Genomic DNA, 23,228 nt, shown 5'->3' on the forward strand with positions numbered 1-23,228 from the left:
CAATGAAAAAGGAAAAGTTGGTCCTTGTTGGGGATCTAAATAGCAGAGTAGGAAATGACTGTCAGGCATACAAAAATATTTTGAGAAAATTTGGAGAAAAGAGCAAAGCTAATAATAATGGCAAATACTTGTTCGATTTCTTCTCAGGACATGGACTGGTTATTACTAACACCATGTTCCAGCATATAAATGTGCACAAATTCACATGGAGAGAAGAGGCAAAGAATAAGAAAAGTCTCATTGACTATGTTATTGTTGATAGTGATGTTTTCCCTGGTGCAGGACACCAGAATGTACAGAGGATTTGAAATTGGAAGCGAACACCATTTGAGCAGGATATAATTGAATTTCATATTGAAAAGAATAACATGTAAGAAAGTTTTAAAGTGAATAAAAGTTGAGCAGCTCTCAGATGTGAACTGTTGACTAAAATACACAAAGTTTATTGAAGAAAAAATGAAAGAGTTTGAAAACAGGAACCAAACCTTGGAGATTTGGTGGCAATTCTTGAAGAAAACCCTGATTGATTCAGCCAGAGAGGCATGTAATGAGGTTGTCTGCAAGGATAGAAAAATCAGAACTCCATGGTGGACACAGGAAGTTAAAGAGGCAGTGAAGGAAAAGAAGAAAGCATATCAAAAGTTCCTAGCAAATACGTCAGCTTTTGCTCTTAGAGAATACAGAGACAAATGTAAGAAAGCTAAGCACTGTGTAAAACTAGCTAAACAAAAGTCATGGGGGGACTTTGGCAAGAACATAAAAAATAAATATCAAGAAGGTGGCAAAATATTCTGGATGTTGTTGAAGAAGCTTAGAAATGGAGGAAAGAGTGCTGTAAAAGGAGTTAGAGATGATAAAGGTGACATGAAAAACGGGAGAAAAAGATATCCTTGAAGTATGGAGTAATTACTTCGAAAAATTGCTAAATGAAACAAGCAGTGATAGCACAGTGGTAAAAAAACACTCAACAGGCATATAGTCAGGAATACACATCAATACTTGAAGTATGAAAAGCCTTCAAAGGCTTGAAATGTGGAAAGGCAGCAGGAGTAGATGATATTCGACCAGAAATGCTGAAGTATGGTGGTATAAAAGTGTTACAGTGGCTGCACTGCATAGTTCAGAAAGCCTGAACAGAGGGATGAATTCCCGATGATTGGTGTAGAGCTCTAATAGTACCCATATATAAAAATGGAAATAAAACTGAATGTGAGAATTACAGAGGTATTTCCCTACTGAGTCTTCCTGGCAAGATCTATGCAAGTATACTTGAGAAACGGTTGAGAAGGATTGTGGAAGAAAAACTGGGTGAAGAACAAGCTGGATTCAGGCCAAATAGAGGCTGTCAGGATCAGATCTTCGCTTTACGACAAATAGTCGAGAAAGCATGGGAATATAACAAAGATCTGTATTTAAGTTTTGTCAATTTGGAAAAGGCATATGACAAGGTGCCAAGAGAGAAGCTATTCAATACGCTACAGTTATATGGTGTCAATGGGGCATTATATCAAGCAATACTTAGTCTTTATTTGAATTGTAAGTTGGCAGTTTGAATAGAAGGAAGTACAGGAAAATGGTTTAATCTGGTGTGAGACAAGGATGTACATTATCCCCTCTGTTATTCATTATCTATATTTCCACATTATGAAGGAAAGTGGTATTAAACATGATATCAAAATTGGAGATGTTAATGTGAGCTCTTTGCTTTATGCAGACGATGTTATACTTCTAAATAAATCTGCTACAAGTTTGCAAGATTCCCTGACTAAATTGAATAACTGTTGTAATAGATATGGTATGAAGGTCACCAATAAAAAGACAAAGACAATGAAAATAGGCAGAATCGTTGAAATTATCAACTGCATTGTGAACGGAGAACCTGTGGAACATATAAAACATTTCAGCTACTTAGGCACTATTTTTAGTGAAGATGGTAAATTAAATATGAAAATAGACAACAAAATCAACAAAGCTGGTATGGTAGGAAGTCAACTGAATAAATTTATGTGGAATAAGAGAGAAATTAGTCGGAACACTAAATTAGCTATATACAAGACAGTGTTCAAACCAATTTTAACTTATAGATCTGAGAGCTGGGTCAGAAGTAAAACACTTGACCAAAGACTAGAGACCGCAGATATGAGAGTCCGGAGAAAGATTAGAGGCGTGAACAGATGGCATTAATGGCAATATCATATAAAAAACGAGGATATTAGGAAAGAACTTGACGATGTCAGCACCAGGAATGTGTTAGCAGAGCTAATCTCAGGTGGTATGATCACTTAAACAGAATGTGCGAGGAAAGATTAGCAAAACATGTGTTCTCTGCCAGGTTGGCAGGAAAACGACCCAGAGGAAAACCAAGATATAGGTGGATTGATACGGTACAAAGTGCTTTAGACGATAGAAATATAAGATCTGATAATGTTGGAACCTTGACAAGTAACAGACTGATTTGGAGGAAAATTGTAGATAGGAAATTAGTAATGATGTAAATTTGTCATGTAGTACTATAATATCGTGTACATCCCTTGAGGGTACATGGCAGGAATTTGATGATGGTGATGAGTATTTTTTGCATGTGGGCTTTTCAAATGTTTGGTATTTTTTGCAATTGTTGGTTGTTCCATTGTAAAATGCATCTAGATTTGCCTAGATGCCATGCATCTAAAAAAACAATTAGGAAACTTCACTCTAGACTGGAAGTAGTGATAGCAAATAGGAGATTCTTGGTAAGTCATATCCATTTTCAGTTTACATGGTGATCTTATGATTCCGAAATGATAAAAGAACAATTAAGAATGAAACTGTTTTAAGTTAATTACAGATGCAGTGTCGCTAAACATTCAAATATATTGTGTGATGAATGTGAACGGCTGATGCATAAATAACGTTGATAATTGAAATTTGAATGCATTCATTTTATAAATAATATGAGCAAATATAAATTATAACGAATACTGAGGATTTATTTCTAAACGTTAGTTTAGTTTTTTTGGTTTTCCCCTGAAATCGTTTAGTTTCTGAAAATCCCTGCATATATCTAGCACCATGATTTTTTAACTCTAATTTTAGGGAAAAAAGTGAGAGTTATATTTGAGTAAATATGGTACTACCTTATTTCTAATTCTATGATCCTAGATCAGCCCTATTTGGGATCATATTTGCAGCATATCTCTGGTAGTTTATTATTATGGTCAGTCATACCATCAAGCCCATCGTAGTTAGAGAGCCAGAAAATAAATATCTGATTGCATGCTTAGAGGCACTGTGAGTGCCTTTATGGGCCATCCCCTCCCGACTATAGCAGTATCTACAGTAGTCTTAGCTGTAAGTAATAGGCACACATATTCCAGGTTACCAACTCCACGTTTCTAAGGGTAGCAGTCAGAATTCCCCTCTACAGGATCCTCTGTAAAGAAAGGCATGTCGGATCAGCTCTTTTGACAGGAGTTTGAAACACAGCCTATCTTATTTGACCAACAGTACCAGAACTCAACTGAGAGTTGTATGTCTCACTGAGAGTCATGTTCAGTTCACTCCCATTCATCCATAATCGTGATGTTCTATCAATCAGTAATAATATATTCTATTACTTAAACATTCGCAACAATAGGCAGGGATCACATGGCAAAAATACCTCAACAGCCATTGTTTTAATTAGACAGCCAGATTTCCCTGGCCATTGTCAGCTGTTAGTTGGCAGCCAAACTGATCACATCTGATAGGCCATCTGGCAAACTACACTGCTGAGGCTTTCCACAAGAAGGCACCAATACTGGTCCAGGCACAACTGATTGCGCTATAATATTCTACCATAGACTCAGATTCTGCTTTATTCGGAGGACTTATTTTGTCCCCCCCTCCACTCTCTTGGGACTCTGCCAGGGTCGAGACAAACAGTTTAGTCAAAGGCGTCACTAGTTCCATTACACATTCTCATAAAATGCAGCTCAAAACCCATCTGTACTTCCAATTATTCAACCTCTGTTTTCTCATGAGTTACAGCAGTATCCTCACTTGGATGATATACCCTTTGCAAAGTAGTCACTCAGTTATTCAATTATTTTGTCTACCTCCATCACCTTCACTACCTTGAGCACTGATTCAAGTGTTCCTTCCATAGTTATTCCTCCTGCTTGCAACATAATAAAAGAACTCTTTGGGATGAGATGTGATAGCCTTTACTACTTTCAGTATTGAAATATACACTTAATTGTATTTTCTTTTAAACCATGTTATTTTCTATTGGCTTCATAATTTGATAATTTTTCATGAATTTCTTAATTCTTATATTTCTATTATAACAGATAACTTCAAATACTTACTTAGCTGAGTCAGTTAGAATATTCTCCAATAATATTTGTATGCTTGTGTCCATGGTTAATTAATACTTGAAAGTTGTCAGTTCTTTTTAATTTTTTTTTTTATAGTGACATCTCCAGGGAATCCAAAGACTCATCAAGGGGGGGCATCTGTTCTACAGCTGTCTCCACCACTCAAATCCACCAATGCCATTTACTGCCCATTTCATTCACATTTCCTTTTTATTGCGATAATCATTTTTATTCTGCTCAAAACAAGATGATGTCAAATGATACTGCCATTTAAAACTGGTTATTTATATCCTAACCAGTAATCATCTCATTTATTCAGCCACCAAGTAGATACTTTGCATCACGATGCGCTGTCAGAAATGAGAAATTAACATTATCAGGTGCCCGTGTCAGTTTTTCACATTTCTTTTCTAAGATATACAGAAGTTGAATTCGTAGCTTTTCTTTCTAGTTAACTAAATATTTAGTTATCTTCTTTAATGCAACTTTGTGTTAAAATCAATAATTGATTTTGTATAATGTAAAATATAATAAATAAAGTATAATTACAAATAAATATAGTTATTCAAATAAGTAAACTTTGCATTTCAGGTGCCCTCACATGGCCTGTGCTAATACAAATAGATTAAGAAAAGAAGATCTGGAACCATGTTTTGAACATTGAGCTTTTTTAAACATATATTGTCATGCTGAAAATGTACACACTCAGATGTTTTGTTAATTTTAATAAAATTACTTTTAAAATTTTGCATTTGATCCTTAAGGTATATGTGCACTTGAAGCAGTTACAATAAGACACTTTCAGCTTATTTAGTACATTGTTTCACATATATTGTGCTAGTTTCTTATTTAGGTGGTGACTCAAAGCATTATGGAGTAGCTATGATATTGAAGACAATTCAGGCAAGAATCCTTCGTAGTTATAACCCCATTAATGACAGGATGCTTTGTGTTAAACTTAAGGTACATCCTATCAATCAATATTGTGTCACTCATGGTAAGCCCTCTTCACCAGGAAAGATGTGCTTTACACCTTAGGGGACTTGAATGCAAAAGTGGAAAAAAAGTATGAGTGCGGAATGTTTAGTCTGGGTGAGTGTAACACCCATGATGAAAGACTGTTGGAATTTGCTAGTGCTAACAGTTATTATCAATACCTGCTTCGAAACGCCCATGACGGACCTATACTTGGATATCTAACATGGATAGGTCAAGGCACCAGATTGATTATATCCTGTCTCTCCATTGGTGGAAGACAAGCATCTCTAATGTGCATACTTGTCCTGGAGCATACTGTGATACAGACCATCAGCCAGTATTTTATGTTAGAGTATTTCCTAGTGGGTTCACAGAAGAAACATTAACTCGGTTGGATGGTTTTTTGGAGACTAGTGAGAACTCACCAGAAATGCTTTGGGAAGGAGTCAAGGTTATAATACAGGCAAGGAGTATCTCAGCATCCTTGCGGTTAGCGGAGTGGCTATGCGCTTCGTAACCATATGCCTGGGAAAGGATTGTCTTGGGTTCAATTCTCGTTGTCAACATGAGGTGCTTAAGGATCTTTCTCAGATATAGCCAAATTAGCTAGTCTTGGGCATGGACAGCAGGGTATTTCTCTGCAGTTTATCTGGGGGGTTTTCTCCCACAAGCAGGCAAACTGGCCTCATGAACACACGGATTACAGTCAGGAATACTTAAGCCCCAGCCATAGGCCTGATTCATCAGCTATGCTGTTCCCGAGCCTCGATACAATTTGGGGCCTCATGGCCGATATATCATCATACACTATAATAAGTATCTCAGCCTAATAAGAAGACCAAACCAAAAGTCCTATGGATATCAGATCAACATGGGATCTAACCGAAAGAAGACAGTTTGAAAAACAAAGAGAGACAGGAACTGAAGAATATAAGAGATTACATAGAGAAGTCAGAAGAGCCATTGTGCAGGACAAGGAAAAGTTTTATACTAATTAATGTGAAGAGATAAGTTCCAGACAAGTAGGCACAATTATAAAAGGATGTTTCATTTAGTTTGTGTCCCAAGGCACTAGTTTAAGCCCAAATTGAATGTCATCAGAGACATGACATGGAGGACTACTAACAGAACTGGAAATCAAAAACAGATGGAAAGAATACTGCAAGGAACTGTACAACACAGTAGATAAAGAAAATTTGGAGGAGCCCTCTCACCAGAAAATTTCGATTTGGAACCTTCTCCACTTTGGCATGAGGTTGAAACAGCAGTTAAACAGCTTAATAGCAATAAGGTGCTGGGTACAGATGGAATCTCTGTACTATATGTTCACTGGGCATCCACAGATGCCGTATGGTCACTCCGATGCTCAGTGATGTTCCACACCAGACCTTGCCATGTAGTCCTGTTGTTTGCTTTTCTGGAGACCTCAACTCTCTGACGATTAGTCAATCTACGCACACCATCCATCCATTTCATTGATGGTCTACCCCTTCCTCTTTTTTCCAGGAACTTTACCTTTTATTACTGTTCTGAGAAGTCCTCCTTCCATCCTTCCAAATTATTTTAACTTTCTTTTGTCAATATCTTTAAGGAGCCTTAAAGATCTACTGATCTTTTCTAACACCCATTCATTTGTATGCCTTTCAGTATACAATATCCTCAACAGCCTTCTGTAGCACCACATCTCAAAGGCATCCATAGGTCGCTGTTGGGGAAAAAAAAAAAAAATGCATCCAAAATTCTTAACTTTGTTCCCATGGAGATAGATCCATCCTTCCAAATTTTATACAAGTCTCTGACTGTTGTTTTACAAATCCCTAACCTCCTTCTGAACAGCAGTTCTTCACATTAATAATGGATCTCAGATACTCAGAGTTGCTGACTTCCTCAATTCTTTCTCCATTAAGGTACACTTGTTTCTCAACAGCTTCACTGTTTGTATTTCCTTTGAGAACCATAATTTGTCTTGCTAGGATTACGTTGAAGTCCGCTATTATTACTGATCATGTTAACTTTGTCAAGAATTTGTCCTAGTTCTCCCATGTCATTACAAATGAGTACCGTATCATCAGCATACCTCAGATTACTGATCAATCTACCTCCTGTCCTAGTTCCTGTCTTGAGCTTATCCAGTGCTTCATGCATGATGTCCTCAGTATATATACTAAACAAGTGAGGAGAAAGTAAACATCCTTGCCTAACTCCTTTTCCAACCTGAAGGCAATCAGTCAATCCAACACCTGTTCTTACCATGGCTTCTTGCTCACTGTACAAGTTGGCTATCAACCTGATAGCCATCTTATCAATGTTGTGTTGAGGAAAACCCATTCTTTTCATTACTTCCCATAGTTTCACATGCTGAACACAGTCAAAAGCTTTAGAGTAGTCTAAGAAATGTGTTACCAGAGGGAGTCTGAATTCTTTATATTTTTCTATGATCTGTTAAGGCAAAGGATCTGAACTCTGGTGCCCTTACCTTTCCTAAATCCTGCTTGTTCCTCTGGCATCTCTGCCTCAGCTTTGGCCTCAATCCTATTTAGCATGATCTTCAATAAAATTTTACTTGCATGAGATATTAAACTAATAGTGCTTTAGTTCTTGCAGGCTTTCATATCTCCTTTCTTATGTAGTGATATGAATACAGACTTCTTTCAGTCTCTCGGCCATGATCCTGTCTTCCAGATCCTTGTAATCAATCTATGAAATGCTCTTATCCTTCCATCCCCCTGCAGCCTTAATTAACTATGCTGGGATTTCATCTGCACCTGGTGCCTTGATGCTATTAAGCTGCTTAACTGCACTTTCAACTTATGCCTAAGTGGAGGAGGTTCCAAATCAAAATTTTCCTGGTGTCTCTTTGTTTTTCCAACTGCCTTCTTTTGATTCCATGGGTCTCTTGGTCTTCTTATTAGGCTGAGATACTTCTTGGCTGTATCCTGTGTTATTACCTTGACTGCTTTCCAAAGTAATTCTGGTGAGTTCTCATTAGTCTCCAGAAAATCATCCAACCGAGTTGATGTTTCTTCTGTGAATCCACTAGGAATTACTCTAACATCCAATCTAGTGGAATATGCCTGACTTGGAAGTTTTCAGAGTCTTAGTCTTACTGATGGAATCCCAACACAGTTAGTTAAAGCTACAGGGGGATGCAGGGATAAGAGTACAGTGGTACCTCGTAGTTCGTATTTAATTCATTCCAGAAACCCGTTCGAAGTCCGAATCAAGATTTTACATAAGAAATAATGGAAAGCGAAATAATCCATTCCCATATCCAAAAAATTTCAATAATTTTTTTTTATTTTATCTATTTTAGGTTTTTTAATGTTAATAACTTAGAAAAAATTAAACAAAATAATCTTATCTTTATTTTATTAATTTTAATTATTACAACATAAAAATAACAGTGAAGAATATTTTTTTAATATAAAAATCACAAAGACGAAAATAATGCTCCCATTGTTAAGCATCGTCTTTCTGCTTCTTAGCTGGAGTTGTGAATGCTGATTCACTTTTCATAATTCTCGTTTGGAAGTGCACATGCGTTAGTCAGAATCCGGTACATGACCACGTATTGTGTGGTTTTTCGCGTATTGTAGTTCTGTTAAGCTGAGAGAACTGAGAGATTTTTCCATATGTCTTTAAGAATAGCTCCCTGATTTCTGTTTTAATTGCTGCCTGTGCGTAGCACCACTGCTGATTCTTTAAAAGTTCTGTGTCTGTAGTCATCCTCGATGTAAGGCACAGAACTTTTTTTCCAGTCTATGATGCGATTTGATATGGAAAAATGGTGAGCTAAACCTGATGAGATTATTCTGTTGTGATTTACGTCTCCCACATGTTCTTGCTGTCTTATTTCAAGACTTCGAGAGGTCTGTCCAATGTACGATAGGCCACACGTGCATGGAATTACATATACTCCGGGATGTTTGAAGAATGGGACTTGATCTTTAGGTGATCTTAAGACCTGTCTGATTGCAGTAGTTGGTTTAAAAACCACTCATGTTATGAGCTTTTAACATTCTAGCTAATTTTGTGGATACCGAACTAATATATGGAATCACTGCTGTGGATACATATTGGGAATCAGTTACACGTTGTTGGAGGTTGTCTTTGAATAGAAATTTGTTTAAAATGTTGGTGCGGTAGCCATTCAGAGATAGTCTTAGCTATTTGTGACAGTTCTAACCATACATCATCTTCTTTTGAAATAAACTTTAAGGCTCTATTGCAGAGCATATGAATGATGCTGTGTTTTTTGTGATCGATGATGGTTTGACGAATGATTTCTTAATAATGATGAATAATATATTCCTGTATCTGTGGGTTTCTTGTAAATGGACAGTTGGACATTGTTATGTTCTCTCTTCACCAGTATGTCAAGAAAGGGTAATTCATTGTTCTTCTCTAGTTCCATAGTAAATTTGATCTTATTGTGAAGAAGTGTGTTGATTTTATTAAGAAACACTAGAAGATTTTCCATGATATCTTTCCATATGATGAACAGGTCATCGACATATCTCCACCATATCGATGGTATAGGTGAAATGTTGGAAAAAATATCTTTTTGAATAGAAAAAACTTGAAAAAATATTTTTTCCAACATTTCACCTATACCATCGATATGGTGGAGATATGTCGATGACGTGTTCATCATATGGAAAGATACCATGGAAAATCTAGTGTTTCTTAATAAAATTAACACACTTCACAATAAGATCAAATGTACTATGGAACTAGAGAAGAACAATGAACTACCCTTTCTTGACATACTGGTGAAGAGAGAATATAACAATGTCCAACTGTTCATTTACAAGAAACCCACAGATATAGGAAGATAACTACATTATTCGTCAAACCATCATCGATCACAAAAACACAGCATCATTCATATGCTCTGGAATAGAGCCTTAAAGTTTATTCAAAAGAAGATGATATAAGGTTAGAACTGTCGCAGATAACTAAGACTCTGTCTCTGAATGGATATGCCACCAACATTTTAAAGAAATTTCTATTCAAAGACAACCTCCAACAACGTGTAACTGATTCCCAATAGGTATCCACAGCAGTGTTTCCATATATTAGTTCAGTATCCACAAAATTAGCTAGAATGTTAAAAGCTCATAACATGAGTGGTTTTTAAACCAATTACTACAATCAGACAGGTCTTAAGATCACCTAAAGATGAAGTCCCATTCTTCAAACATTCTGAAGTATATGTAATTCCATGCACGTGTGACCTATCATACATTGGACAGACCTCTCAAAGTCTTGAAATAAGACAGAAAGAACATGTAGGGGACATAAATTACTCACATCATTTTTAGCTCACCATTTTTCGACATCAAATCACGTTTTAGACTGGAAAAACAGTTCTATGCATTATATCGAGGATGACTACAGACACATAACTTTTAAAGAATCAGCAGGGTGCTATTCTTAAAGACATGGAAAAATCTCACCAATTCTCTCAGCTTAAAAGAACTACAATACGCGAAAAACCACACAACACGTCATGTTCCGGATTCTGACTAATGCTGATTCATGTTTTCTTTTTTCTCCAGAGAAAAATCTATCTAATGTTGTTTGGCGCTGGCGATTTTCTTTGATATTTTTAAAATAACCAATCACGTTGTCATCGAATAAGTTGATATATCTGGTCACTACTGTCTTATTAGGGTACCATTTTTCCACAATAGTATGTGTTCTAACCCAAACAGAGAACAATTCTTGATGGTCTGCATTGGAGATACATCCTTTGGCGTAATGCTCTTTCCAAAATTCTTTAAGAGTCAGTTCTGTGACGTTAGTTATTTCAAAGCACTTTTGAAACATAGCCTTATTATACAATTTTTTTGAAGTTTGAAATCACTTGCTGGTCCATTTTTGTATGATAAAAGTGGTATTGGTTAACAAAAACTTTATCTTGATGAAACTGAATTCACCAACTAAATCCTCATCGAAATATCGGGGATGAGCAGGAGCATTGTCCATCACTAGAAGAGCTTTTAATGTTAGATTTTTTTCAGTAAGATAAGCTTTTAGAGTGGGAGCAAATTCTTGATAAATCCACTCAGTGATAAACTGTCTGGTAACTCACGCTTTCGTGTTGGCCCTCCACATAACACCGAATTTGCTCTTTATGACATTGTTCTTTTTAAAAACGCATGGATTTTCAGAATGCTAAACGAGCAAAGGCTTTACTTAGCCTCCACTAGCATTACCACAAAAGCAGCAAAGTAATTCTATCTTTCATAGGTTTATATCCTGATGTCGTCTTTTCTTCTTTTGTGATATAGATCCTTTTGGGCATTTTTTTTTTTCCCAAAAAAAAGACCTGTTTCATCGCAATTAAAAACCTATTTAGGTACAAATCCCTCACTATCCACGTACTCCTTAAAGAATTTTTCAAATTTGTCCGCTACTACATCGGCACTCGCAGCCTCTCCGTGCATGGCAACACTGGATCCCAGTTCGTTTTTTGAATATATCGAACCAGCCTATACTTCCTTTAAACTCCCAATTTTCAGTATTGGTTTTAGGTGTGCGTTTCTTAAGTTCACTATGCAGATGTTTGGCTTTCACAAAAAAATTCTCTCAGTAATAACGTCACCACGTAATCGCTTCTCGTTTATCCACACTAAAAGGAGTTTTTCCTTTTCTTCAATAACATGTGATCTCCTTGAGGTCAATATTATCACACCTTTAGCCACATTTGCTGCTTTTATTGCTTCCTTATTCTTAAGAATGCTACTTATCGTTGACTTTGATATTTTAAACATCGTCGCCAGATCCATCAAACTTGTACTGCTTTCGTGTTTCGTGATAATTTCTTTTTTTTTTTTTTTTATCTCAAATGTCGATATTACAACTTTTCTTTTAGGTTTTGTTCTTTCTACATTCTTTTATGCCATGGGCAATAAAAAAAATGCCAAAAACAGTTAAAAATTCTCTATACAAACGTATCGCGCAATCACTAGACTGTAAAGTAAGGGACAGCGGACTGAGACACACACACTGCGCAGGCACGGGGAAGTGAGTGAGTGAAATTAGTGGGGGAGCAGCATGCCCAGTGGCGTGCCGAAGCTGTCTAATGATATATAACTCTGAGTCCCTGGACTATAGTTCAAACTTAGAAATGCCGTTCGAAATTCGAATCAAATTTCATGCGTTCTCAAGCGTTTGAACTCTGGAACATTCGAAGTACTAGGCACCACTGTATTTCATAGGCTGATTTCAAGGATATGGAAGACGGGATCGTGGCCTAGAGACTGTCGGCCACGATTTTTACACCACTGCATAAGAAGGGATATATGAAGTATTGCAAGAACTATTAGTTTAATATCTCATGCAAGCAAGACTTTATTGAAGATTATTCTAAATAGGATTGAGGCCAAAGTTCAGGAAGCGCTGTCCGAGGAACAAGCAGGTTTTAGGAAAGGTATCAGAGATCAGCTCCTTTACCTTACATCATAGAAAGTACAGGCAAACCCAGTTACGGACAATATGCGTTCCAGATAATGTCTATTATTACTATTATTACGGGCAACTCCAGGGAGTCATTAGACTCATCGAGGGAGGCCCCAAATCATATTCATCACAACTATTTGACATTCATACAGTATCTATCATACCTCGCCTTAAACTCATTCACTGTCACAGCATCCACCACAGACTCAGGGAGCGCATTCCACTCATTCACTACTCTAAAAGTAAAGAACCCAGCTCTAACACCTTTACTAACCACACTTTTTCCCAGTTTCCATGGATGTCCCCTAGTCCTCCCACAACCAGCCCTGTTCTCAAAAATATCTTCTGAATTAATTTTATAGAAACTCTTCAGTAATTTGAATGTCTCAATCATATCTCCCCTCCTCCGCCTATCAACCAATTTTTGCAACCCACAAATCCTCAACCTGTTCTCATACGGTTCATTCCACAGACCTGCTATCATCTTGGTCACTCGCCTCTGGATCCTCTCCACCTCTTCCCCATCAAGAAGAAACCTAGGTGACCAAATCTGAGCACAGTAGTCTAGATGGGGTCTTATCAAGGCTCGATACAGAGGAACAATAACCTGCTTGTCTCTGCTTGTCAACGTATTCTTCAGCAACCAAGTGATTTGATGAGCTGTTTTGGTCACTTTTGCAATGTGTCCCCTAAATTTCAATTCCTTATCTACCAACACTCCTAAATCTCGTGCCTCATCAATTTCCTGGAGCAGGGTTCCACCAATGCTGTAAACTGCCGCCAATCTTTTCACCCCAAAATGCATAACCTTACATTTTGCCACATTAAACTGACATCCATTCTCCTTAGCCCAGACCTCCAATCTATCCAAATCATCCTGCAAAATTTTGACGTCATCTGCATTCACTATTGCCCTACCCAACTTCGCATCATCCGCAAACAAATGAACTGTTCCTCTCAGATCATTTCCTATATCATTTATGAACAAATTAAACAGCAGTGGTCCAAAAACAGATCCTTGTGGCACACCACTAGTCACAGGCCGTCTTGTGGACTCTACTCCCGAGTAAACCACTCTCTGATATCTCTCCGTCTGTAGGTCAGATATGTATGTAACTCGGATTCCTGATGAACAACGCATGTACGGTAATAATAACGATACTATGTCTCATATGTGGCAATAATAATGCAGTGTAATATTGTAATAATAATAATATCCCTGTTCTATTTTAAACTTTTTTAATATTAATAACTTAGAAAAAATTAAACAAAATAATCTTATATTTATTTTATTAATTTTTTTTTTATACAACTACCTTAATGAACTTAATTTGAACCTGCAGGACCAAGGTAAATTACTAGCGGAACTGTTTTCTGACATGAAAGCTTTTGAAGGCAAACTGTCTGGTGAAGAAATATATGATGGAAGAAAATCTATTGCACATCATTATATTTGTTGCAAATCCATCTACAGTTGGATGGCAAACACAAAAGGAAACTTATGTTGATGACATTGAAGATTTACAAACGGAATATTCAATAAGATTTGTGGATTTTCATAAAAATAGCATCGGTATGCGATTCTTTTTGCACCCTTTTAAGGTCGACATTGATAACGTACCAAGCCGACTGCAGATGGAAGTTTTAGAACTACAACACAATGAAACATTAAAGAACGCATTTCGTTAGAAAATATCCAAAAAATTTATCGATACTACCAAAACATTTTAAAGGATTTATCAGTTTCGCAAAGAAGATGATAGTTGCATTTGGAAGCACATACATTTGCGAACAAGCATTTTCTGACATGAGTTTTAGAAAACATAAATGTTCTTCTCGACTAAATGATGAACATTCGTATCGTGTCGTATCGAATTCGAATCGAAGCATTCGAATCGATTGCTTTGATTCGAATTTGTACCTCAGGTTATAAAGTGGATCTAGATAATTTGGCTAAAGGAAAACAATCACAAAAGGCACATTAAGCAGGGAGACACACACGTATTGTGATGCATAAACTATATTACTTTGTTTTTATGTGATAATTTTTCATTGAGTTTAATTTTCATATCTCCTACTTTAAATATTTCTGTGTTTTTTAAGATTGATATAATAAAAATTGATAAGTATTTTTTTCATTGACTATTTTCTATTAATAGGCGTCTGGTCCCGATTATTAAAAAAAAAGTTGAATGTGGCCCGTGAGGCTGAAAAGCTTGCCGACACCTGCTCTAATAAATCACATCATTTTCATTGATGTCCAATTGCAGTGCATTTTCACTATCCACCACAACTTTTCTGGTTTCGATATCTTCTGTGAAGCCACGAAAATCATCACAGAATTGATGATTTTCGTGCTACTTTTGATTACTTCCTCCCAAGAATCAGCGTTTTTGATGGCATCCTTTAAAATTGTTCCGATAGTCAAGCCGCTAAAGCCTAATGCTTTCACAATGAATCATGGCATCAGGCCTCTCTCTCTCTCTCTCTTTCTGAAAACTTAATTATTTCTACTTTCGTTTCCATTGTAATCACATTTCTTTTCGCTGCAGGCTCACCTGGACTTGCAGTGGACTTTCATATTGCAGGCGTGGTCATAAGGCTAATCACAGACTCACAAAATCAAATAAAAAAGTTAAAATGAAAATGTGCATAAGCAACTATATAAACAATGAGACTGGACGCTAGCATAAAGATGCTGCGCCAACGAACCGCTTATACCAAGCAGGTTTGTTTACATGCGCAGAAGAAACTAGTTACCGAATTATTAATTATCCTTATGGGGAGCCTTTAGAGCTCCCCGTTCATAAGTACAGAACGCCGTAGTCGGGACGTCTGTAACCAGGGGACTGCCTGTATAAAGAATTAAGACTCTCTATGGTGATCTGTTTCATAAACTATTCTAAAGGCTTTTGACTGTTCAGCATGCAAAACTGTATGAAGTAATGAAAAGAATGGGTTTTCCACAACACACTTATCAGGCTGATAGCTAACTGTACACAGAGCAAAAAACCATGGTAAGAAAAGATGTTAGATTAACTGATTGGCATCAGGTTAGCAAGGATGTGAACTTTCTTCTCGGTTGTTTAGTATCTATATTGAGGACATCATGCATGAAACATTAGATGAGCTCAAGACTGGAATTAGGATTGGTTATAGATAAATCTGTAATCTGAAGTATTCTGATGATATAGTATTCATCTGTAATGACAAAGAACTAGGACAAATTCTTCACAAAGTTAATGACATCAGTAATAACAGATGACTTCTGCTCAATCTTAGCAGATAGAAATTATGATTGTCAAAGAAAATACAGACATGGAAGCTCCTAAGAAAACAAGTGTAACTTAATGGAGACAGAATTGAGGAAGTCAGCAAGTTCGAAGAATTGCTGACTTCCTCAATTAATGCGAAGAATTGCTGTTCAGAAGTACCTGGGATCCATTATTAATGCGAAGAATTTCTCCTCAGAAGTACGAGCATGGTATGAAAAGTTGTCGGCCTCGACCATAGATCGCAACAGTATCGGTAAGATTTTTTTTCTAAGTTGGTTCATCTGTCATAAACAATCATATCAAGTCATTCTATCAAGTAGTTTGTTTTATACAGCTGTAAGAAGCAAACGTGTTGTCTGTATCCCTTGAAATGGATAAAGTTGAGTATCGTGTGATTATAAAATTCTTTCTAAAAGAAGGTTTAACTCCAAAAGAAATTCATTCAAAGTTCATAAAAGTTTATGAGCACCTTTCTCCTTCGTTTTTGACAATTAAGAAATGGGCTGCCGAGTTTAAATGTGGCGGTACCAGCCTTCAAGATGATCCATGTGAAGGATGTCCAAAAAGTAACACCACCAGAAATCATTGATCAAGTGCACGGTATTGTACTGGATGACCGGCGAGTCAAACTGCGTAAAATTGCTGAGACTATAGATATTTCAAAAGAACGTGTAGGATATATTTTGCATGAAGAATTACAAATGAAAAAGCTTTTCGAAAGATGCGTGCCGCGCTTTCTCACAGCAGTTCAAAAACGCACTCGCATGAAATTTCTCAACAGTTCTTGGAATGTTTTAACAAGAATAAAACTGATTTTGTGCGTCGATTTATTACTATGGATGAGACTTGGAGTCATCATTACACACCAGAATCCAAACAGCAGTCAAAACAGTGAAAAGAAGCTGGTTGTTCGGCAGCAAAGAAGACAAAGTCGGTTCCTTCAGCAAGAAAGGTTGTGGCATCGGTGTTTTGGGATGCTAAAGACATTTTGTTTATTAATTATCTTGAAAAGGGTAAAACAATAACCGGGAAATATTATGCCGATCTTTTAACCAGACTAGACGAAACAATTCTTGATTAAAAGACCCGGGTTGCAGAAAAAAAAAATCATCTTTCATTGGGATAATGCATCTGTCCACAAGGATGTTTTGGCTATGGGAAAATTAAGGGATCTGCACTATGAATTGTTAAACATCCACCCTATTCCTAGATTTGGCTCCCTCTGACTTCTATCTCTTCCCAAAACTAAAACTGTTCCTCGCTGGGCAGTGTTTTAGTTCGAATTATTTAGTTCGAAATAGTTTAGATTGCAGCTATAGAGAGGTATTTTGTAGATCTTACTGAGAACCACTAAAGGACAGGATAATGGGCTGGAGCATCGCAGGAATAAATCTATTAGTCATATGGGAGATTATGTTAAAAAATTTGATATTATAAATTCATTTTTTCCCCATTTTTTAAGCCGAGAACTTTTCCGACCACCTTTGTAAGTGCAGTTAGGGAGTGTAGATGTAATAATTGTACTAATATCAATGAACACGGTCATGAATCTGCTATCTTTGGATTCTGGTATTTTGAGTGAGTGGGGGGAGATAAAGTTTCTCAACTGGGCCAAACAGACTACAGATTTAATTATATGAAAGGTGAGGAAGAAAATTGTGTCTATACTGAAATAAAATGGATGAGTTTGTTACTTTGATGAATACGTTACATTTTAAAATTGTTGGCATTTGTGAAACCTGGTTTTCAAGCTCGGATGCTGTAACTGCAATCAAGTGCAAAGGATATAGAATTTTTTAAAATGAGAGAGGTGAGGTGGCGGGAGAGGATATACTACTAATGATATATATCAGATGAATTGAGTCCAGTTAGGATAGAGAAACATGAAAGCAATAATCGTAATAATATTCTGTGTAGTACTGACTTTGAAGCTATATGGTGAGAAGTGGAAGCTAATAAGATGAATTAAATGACTGGATGGTATTACAAAAACGGAGATTGAGTGTTGGGGATCAAAAAGTACCACTAAATTATCCTGATGAGTACTAAATGAATTACTACTATGGGTGATTTAAAATATCCAAATAATCATTGGGTAGCAGACATAGTTCATGGTTAGGTTGACCATACGTACCATTTTGAACGGGACAGTACCGTTTTTTTTTCATATTTTCCGACATTCCCGTCGTTTTAATAAAAATGTCAATTTTGTACGGTTTTTAATAAAAACTATAAATATAATTTAATATTGGTCAATCATAAATTATTATTCATGACCTATAATGGTATATCAATATCATGGATACCAGTAATTAGAATAACCATGCATGGCATTGTTCGATACTAAAAATCGATATCTGCAATGATTTATTCAGAGTAAATAAAAAATACATGTTGGCAATACTTGCGCCTCTCAGACGCGGATCTGTTCTACTGTACCGTTAGTTTTTGTTTTATTATTCAATAAGACTTTATTATTCAATAAAGAAATACAGGATAGCCTGAATGAGGAACTCATCACGCGCACAGAAACAGAAGACACTCGTGTATTCGATCAGTGGACCCTCATAATATCCATAATTGTGAGGCAGTATGATACATCGAATAAAGAAAACCATTCCTATATCTGATAGATGGTTACAGATTTTTTCTGAAATAAGTGAAAAACGCCTTGACTTTGCAGACTTTTGTAATATTGTAAAGTTTATTCTTTGGAAGTACTTTTAATGGGATTACATTGATCAAGTGCATATAATAAACAACTATGTTATACCAACTAGTTTCACCAACTAAGGCTTTTGGCATCTTCAGGGTACATAACTGATGTAAGGGCACTAAAAAGTAAAAAACTGTTACAAACTATAATCACCCGTTTACAATTATATTAAACAAAGAACAGAGCGCGTACAATATATGCATAGAGCGTGGATGATATCACTTGTTGTTATTTATGAACGTTCTATAGTTGGCACTATAATTCAGTTCGGGCGAGTTGAAGGATCTGATAAGGGTCTTCCAGATCACGGGCAAGATTAGTCCTTGGTTCCTGTTAAGGTTTTGTATACAGCGAGCAACTGTAGTGGCCTCCTTAAAAATTCGGGAGCGGAAGTCTTCCTCCATGTAAGGAATTGTGCTTCTATCCCACTTTATGGTATGGTTCCTTCTTGAGAAATCAAAAGCTAACCCCGATTTTTCTTCTCTGTTATTATTGACGTCACATATGTGTTCTTTTTGCCTAATTTCAAGGCTCCTTGAAGTTTGGCTGATGTAATTCAAGCCGCACGAGCAGGGAATGTTATAAATTCCAGCATATTTGGAGAAAGGATGGCTATCTTTTGGAGATCTTAAGAATTGAAGAACCGTGCCTCTCTCCTTAAAACAGATCAACAAGACCTCCAGGAAGAACTATCCCTGATATCCACCAACCTTACCATGAATGGATTTCCTGGAAGACTCGTCCACAAGATACTTTTTTCTGAACCCCGACAAAGACAACAAGATGATATACGTTATATATTTACCATCGTCATTCCATACTTAGGGACAGTTTCCAAAAAGATTGCTAGACTCCTTAGCCCACATAAAATAAGAGTGGCCTTTAAACCCACAGAAACGATTAGACAATTCTTAAGATCTCCAAAAGATAGCCATCCTTTCTCCAAATATGCTGGAGTTTATAACATACCCTGCTGGTGCGGCTTGAATTACATCAGCCAAACTTCAAGGAGCCTTGAAATTAGGCAAAAAGAACACATAGGTGACATCAATAATAATAGAGAAGAAAAATCGGGGTTAGCTTTTGATTTCTCAAGAACGAACCATACCATAAAGTGGGATAGAAGCACAATTCCTTACATGGAGGAAGACTTCCGCTTCTGAATTTTTAAGGAAGTCACAACAGTTGCTCGCTGTATACAAAACCTTAACAGCACCCAAGGACTAATCTTGCCCGTGATCTGGAAGACCCTTGTTAGATCCTTCAACTCGCCAGAACTGAATTATAGTGCCAACTATAGAACGTTCCTAAATAACAAGTGTTATCATCCACGCTCTATGAATGCATTGTACGCGCTCTGTTCTTTGTTTAATATAATTGGAATCGGTTGATTATAGTTTGTAACAGTTTTTTACTTTTTAGTGCCTTACAACAGTTATGTACCCTGAAGATGCCAACAGCCTTAGTTGGTGAAACTAGTTGGTATAGCATACTTGTTTATTATATGCACTTGATCAATATAATCCCATTAAAAGTATTTCCAGAGCTTTTTGGTCAAGAAAATTAAACGGTTTTTAACAAGTTTATTCTTTGTCTTCCAGGAAGTACAGCGCCTGTTGAGAGAATATTTTCTGTTATGAACAGTAAATATTTGGTCAAAGTGTGGTCAAATGAGAAATACATGGAATAAAGAAAACATTCCTGTGTGTGATAGATGGGTATAGATTTTTTCTGAAATGAGTGAAAAACGCCTTGACTTTGAAGACTTTTGTGATATTGTAAAGTTTATTCTTTGTCTTCCATGAAGTACAGCGCCTGTAGAGAGAATATTTTCTGTTATGAACAGTAAATATTTGGTCAAAGTATGTGGTCAAATGAGAAATCTAGATTAAGTATTGAGAAAATGAGAGCTATGTTAGTTGTAAGACAAAATTGTGTCAGGGAGTGTGAGAAGTTTTATGATAAAGTCTTGAAAGACCGAAATTTGCTGCGTAAGATCACTTCATCAGAGAAATATTCATTTCAAGATCGTGATGAAATACAGTTCCCCTTTACGTCTACCTAAATTTTTGTATGGGTTCTGTCACTGAAGAATAATGGTATGCTCAATATGTTTATGTAATAAAACGTTTTTTATCGTCTTACTTTTTCATGAATACAGAATATTACATACAACCCCGTCCCGATTTTGTCTAAAGGAAATATGGTCAGCCTACTCATGGTAAGAACAAAGGAGTGTTTATTGAGCTCTTGCATGACAACTTTCTCGAGCAGCAACTTGAGAACAAATAGTAATAGATTGATTACAGCACCATGTGTCTCAGTTAAGGATGTGACTGTTCTACAACTAATTGGTGACAGTGATCATGCCATAGTGACCTAGAAGCACCAACTATAGAAATGTTCCAATCAGGACAGGGTATTTTGTTAACTTTAAAACTGGAAATTATGAAAACTGAGAATATGGGGTCGTTGAATGGGAAAGATATCAACAGTGCATAGGAAGCTTTAAACAGATACTTAAATGATGTGGTATCTTGAAGGCATTCCGAGAGATCGAAGAAAAAATAGCATGGAGGTGAAATTGATGTGCAGTCTCTTTAAACAAGCAATCAGAAAAAAGTTGATGTGGGTGTAATATCGTGAGAACAGGACTGAGAGCAATTTTTAAATATATAAAGTATAGGAAAGAAAAGTTACAAGTCGTGGAAACCTATGTTCGAGTATAAAAAGTAACTGAATGAACAGGTAACGGCAACCCAAAAGAATTTTATCATTATGCTGCAAATAGTACTGAAGAAAAATTTTCTGAATGTGTACAGTAGTCTGGTATCAGAAGCAGATGACGTATTTCAAATGAGTGCTCACTTCACCAAAATCTGTCAACCTGTTATGTAACAATGTGCAGTGAAACAACAACATTGGATGAAGGGATATAGGTGCATGAGAAGTAGGTTACATAGTTGTTCCACAGCCTGGACTGGATAATAATTCGAAAATTGGAACAGATGGGGACGTCAAAACGTGTACTAAAGGAATGGTTAGCGCAACATACTAGGTTCATGTTTGTATAATTTGTGTCTTAAGTCAGGAAATATCCCACAGGAATTTAAAAAATGATTGATAAACCCATTGCACAAGAGGGGTGCAAAGACATATGTCCAACTATCGACCTATTCAGTGTCTCTGGAGTAGTACAGTAAAGATTTTATAGAAGTTGGAATGCACACACATACAGAAATAGTGGCTTAAAAAAACAGATTTATAAAGGAAGGTCATGTCTAAGAAATTTGTTCATATTTCATAATAATGTTATGGGTAAGTTGAATAAAGCGAATGAATACACTCTGATACTGTTTTACTTTGCTAAGATGTCACATGAAGGGCTGTTGCATAAACCAAAACAATAAGTTTAGCTGGGAGACTGATATAAATTTGAATTTCCAAAGTCACATTACAAAAATTGCAAATACAACTCACAGGATAATTCAGTGTCGAGACGAACATTGACATAAGGATATGGAAGTGATTTTACCTCTTCATAAGTCCTCGATGCAACTGCATCTGGACTGCTGTGCACAGATTGGACACCTGTGCTTTAAAGGGACAAAAAGCTGTGGAAAGGCCGCAAAGAACAGTTACAAAGGTGATATCAGGATTATGAATTGTAGAGTACGAAGATGGACTCTATCTTCGTCATCTACAATTGATTGAGATCTGTAACTTTCGAGAGGGCGTTAAAAGATATCAGCTGTTAACAATTATTCATTATATGGAAGGTTGGGAAAGGGCAAGAGGTCATCCTGGAAGTTGAGTTTGTGTATAGTTAAAAAAAAGTTAAGAGCTAATAGCACCCTGGGTAATTGGAACAGTTTGTCTGTTGTCTGTAGTGAGTGATTCTAGTGTGAATGAGTTTAACAGATGGCATGACCCAGAGGCGTAGCTGGGGCGGTCCTCCCCGGGCGGAACTTTGAACCTTTTTGAACTTTTACAGTTAATTCTAAAATACAGTCTCGAGAACTCGGTTCCAAATATTGTAATGTTACCGCGAATTTTCCTCATAATTGCTGTAAGTGTTGCTAGTCGTGAGAGGATTTCTAAAAAAATTGATTAAGAATTACCTACATTACTATGAAATAGACTTCGCCAATGTTATCGACGATTTTGCTAACATAATGCATAACGCATAACATTACTGGCTGGATGGGTGAAGCAAAGATGCTTTTCGTTTTCTCCTTGGTTTCTAAAGAAAGTGTTTTGAGTGGATTGTTTAATGAGCTTTAGGCTCGCCCCGTGATGGCAGTGAGTTTAGCTGGACGGAGGATGGACTTGAGCCTTTCGTGTTTGTATATTTCCTCTTCATTATATTCTGAAGCTTCCTTGATCAACGGGTTTGGGTGGTTGCTTGTCTCGGTGAAGAACTTCTCAGCTAGATCTAGGAGTAGGGAGGAGATG

At 36.7% G+C, this 23,228-nt stretch overlaps 1 protein-coding gene across 2 annotated transcripts in view; it reads left to right on the forward strand.

The window, feature by feature from the left end:
- LOC150094725 (E3 SUMO-protein ligase NSE2-like) overlaps window positions 1–5,086 on the forward strand; it is a 114,078-nt gene extending 108,992 nt beyond the window's left edge. For both annotated transcript variants that reach the window (XM_090411448.1, XM_090411447.1), the window contains exon 6: window positions 4,929–5,086. In XM_090411448.1, the coding sequence (XP_090267574.1) occupies window positions 4,929–5,001 (73 nt within the window). In that variant the 3' untranslated portion in view covers window positions 5,002–5,086. The remainder of the gene's footprint in view (window positions 1–4,928) is intronic.
- The last annotated feature ends 18,142 nt before the right edge of the window (window positions 5,087–23,228 follow it).

This window comes from Typopeltis vanoorti, chromosome 21 (assembly GCF_054136105.1).
Source record: "Typopeltis vanoorti isolate ZY-2024b chromosome 21, IOZ_Tvanoo_1.0, whole genome shotgun sequence".
Classification (NCBI taxonomy): Eukaryota; Metazoa; Arthropoda; class Arachnida; order Uropygi; family Thelyphonidae; genus Typopeltis; species Typopeltis vanoorti.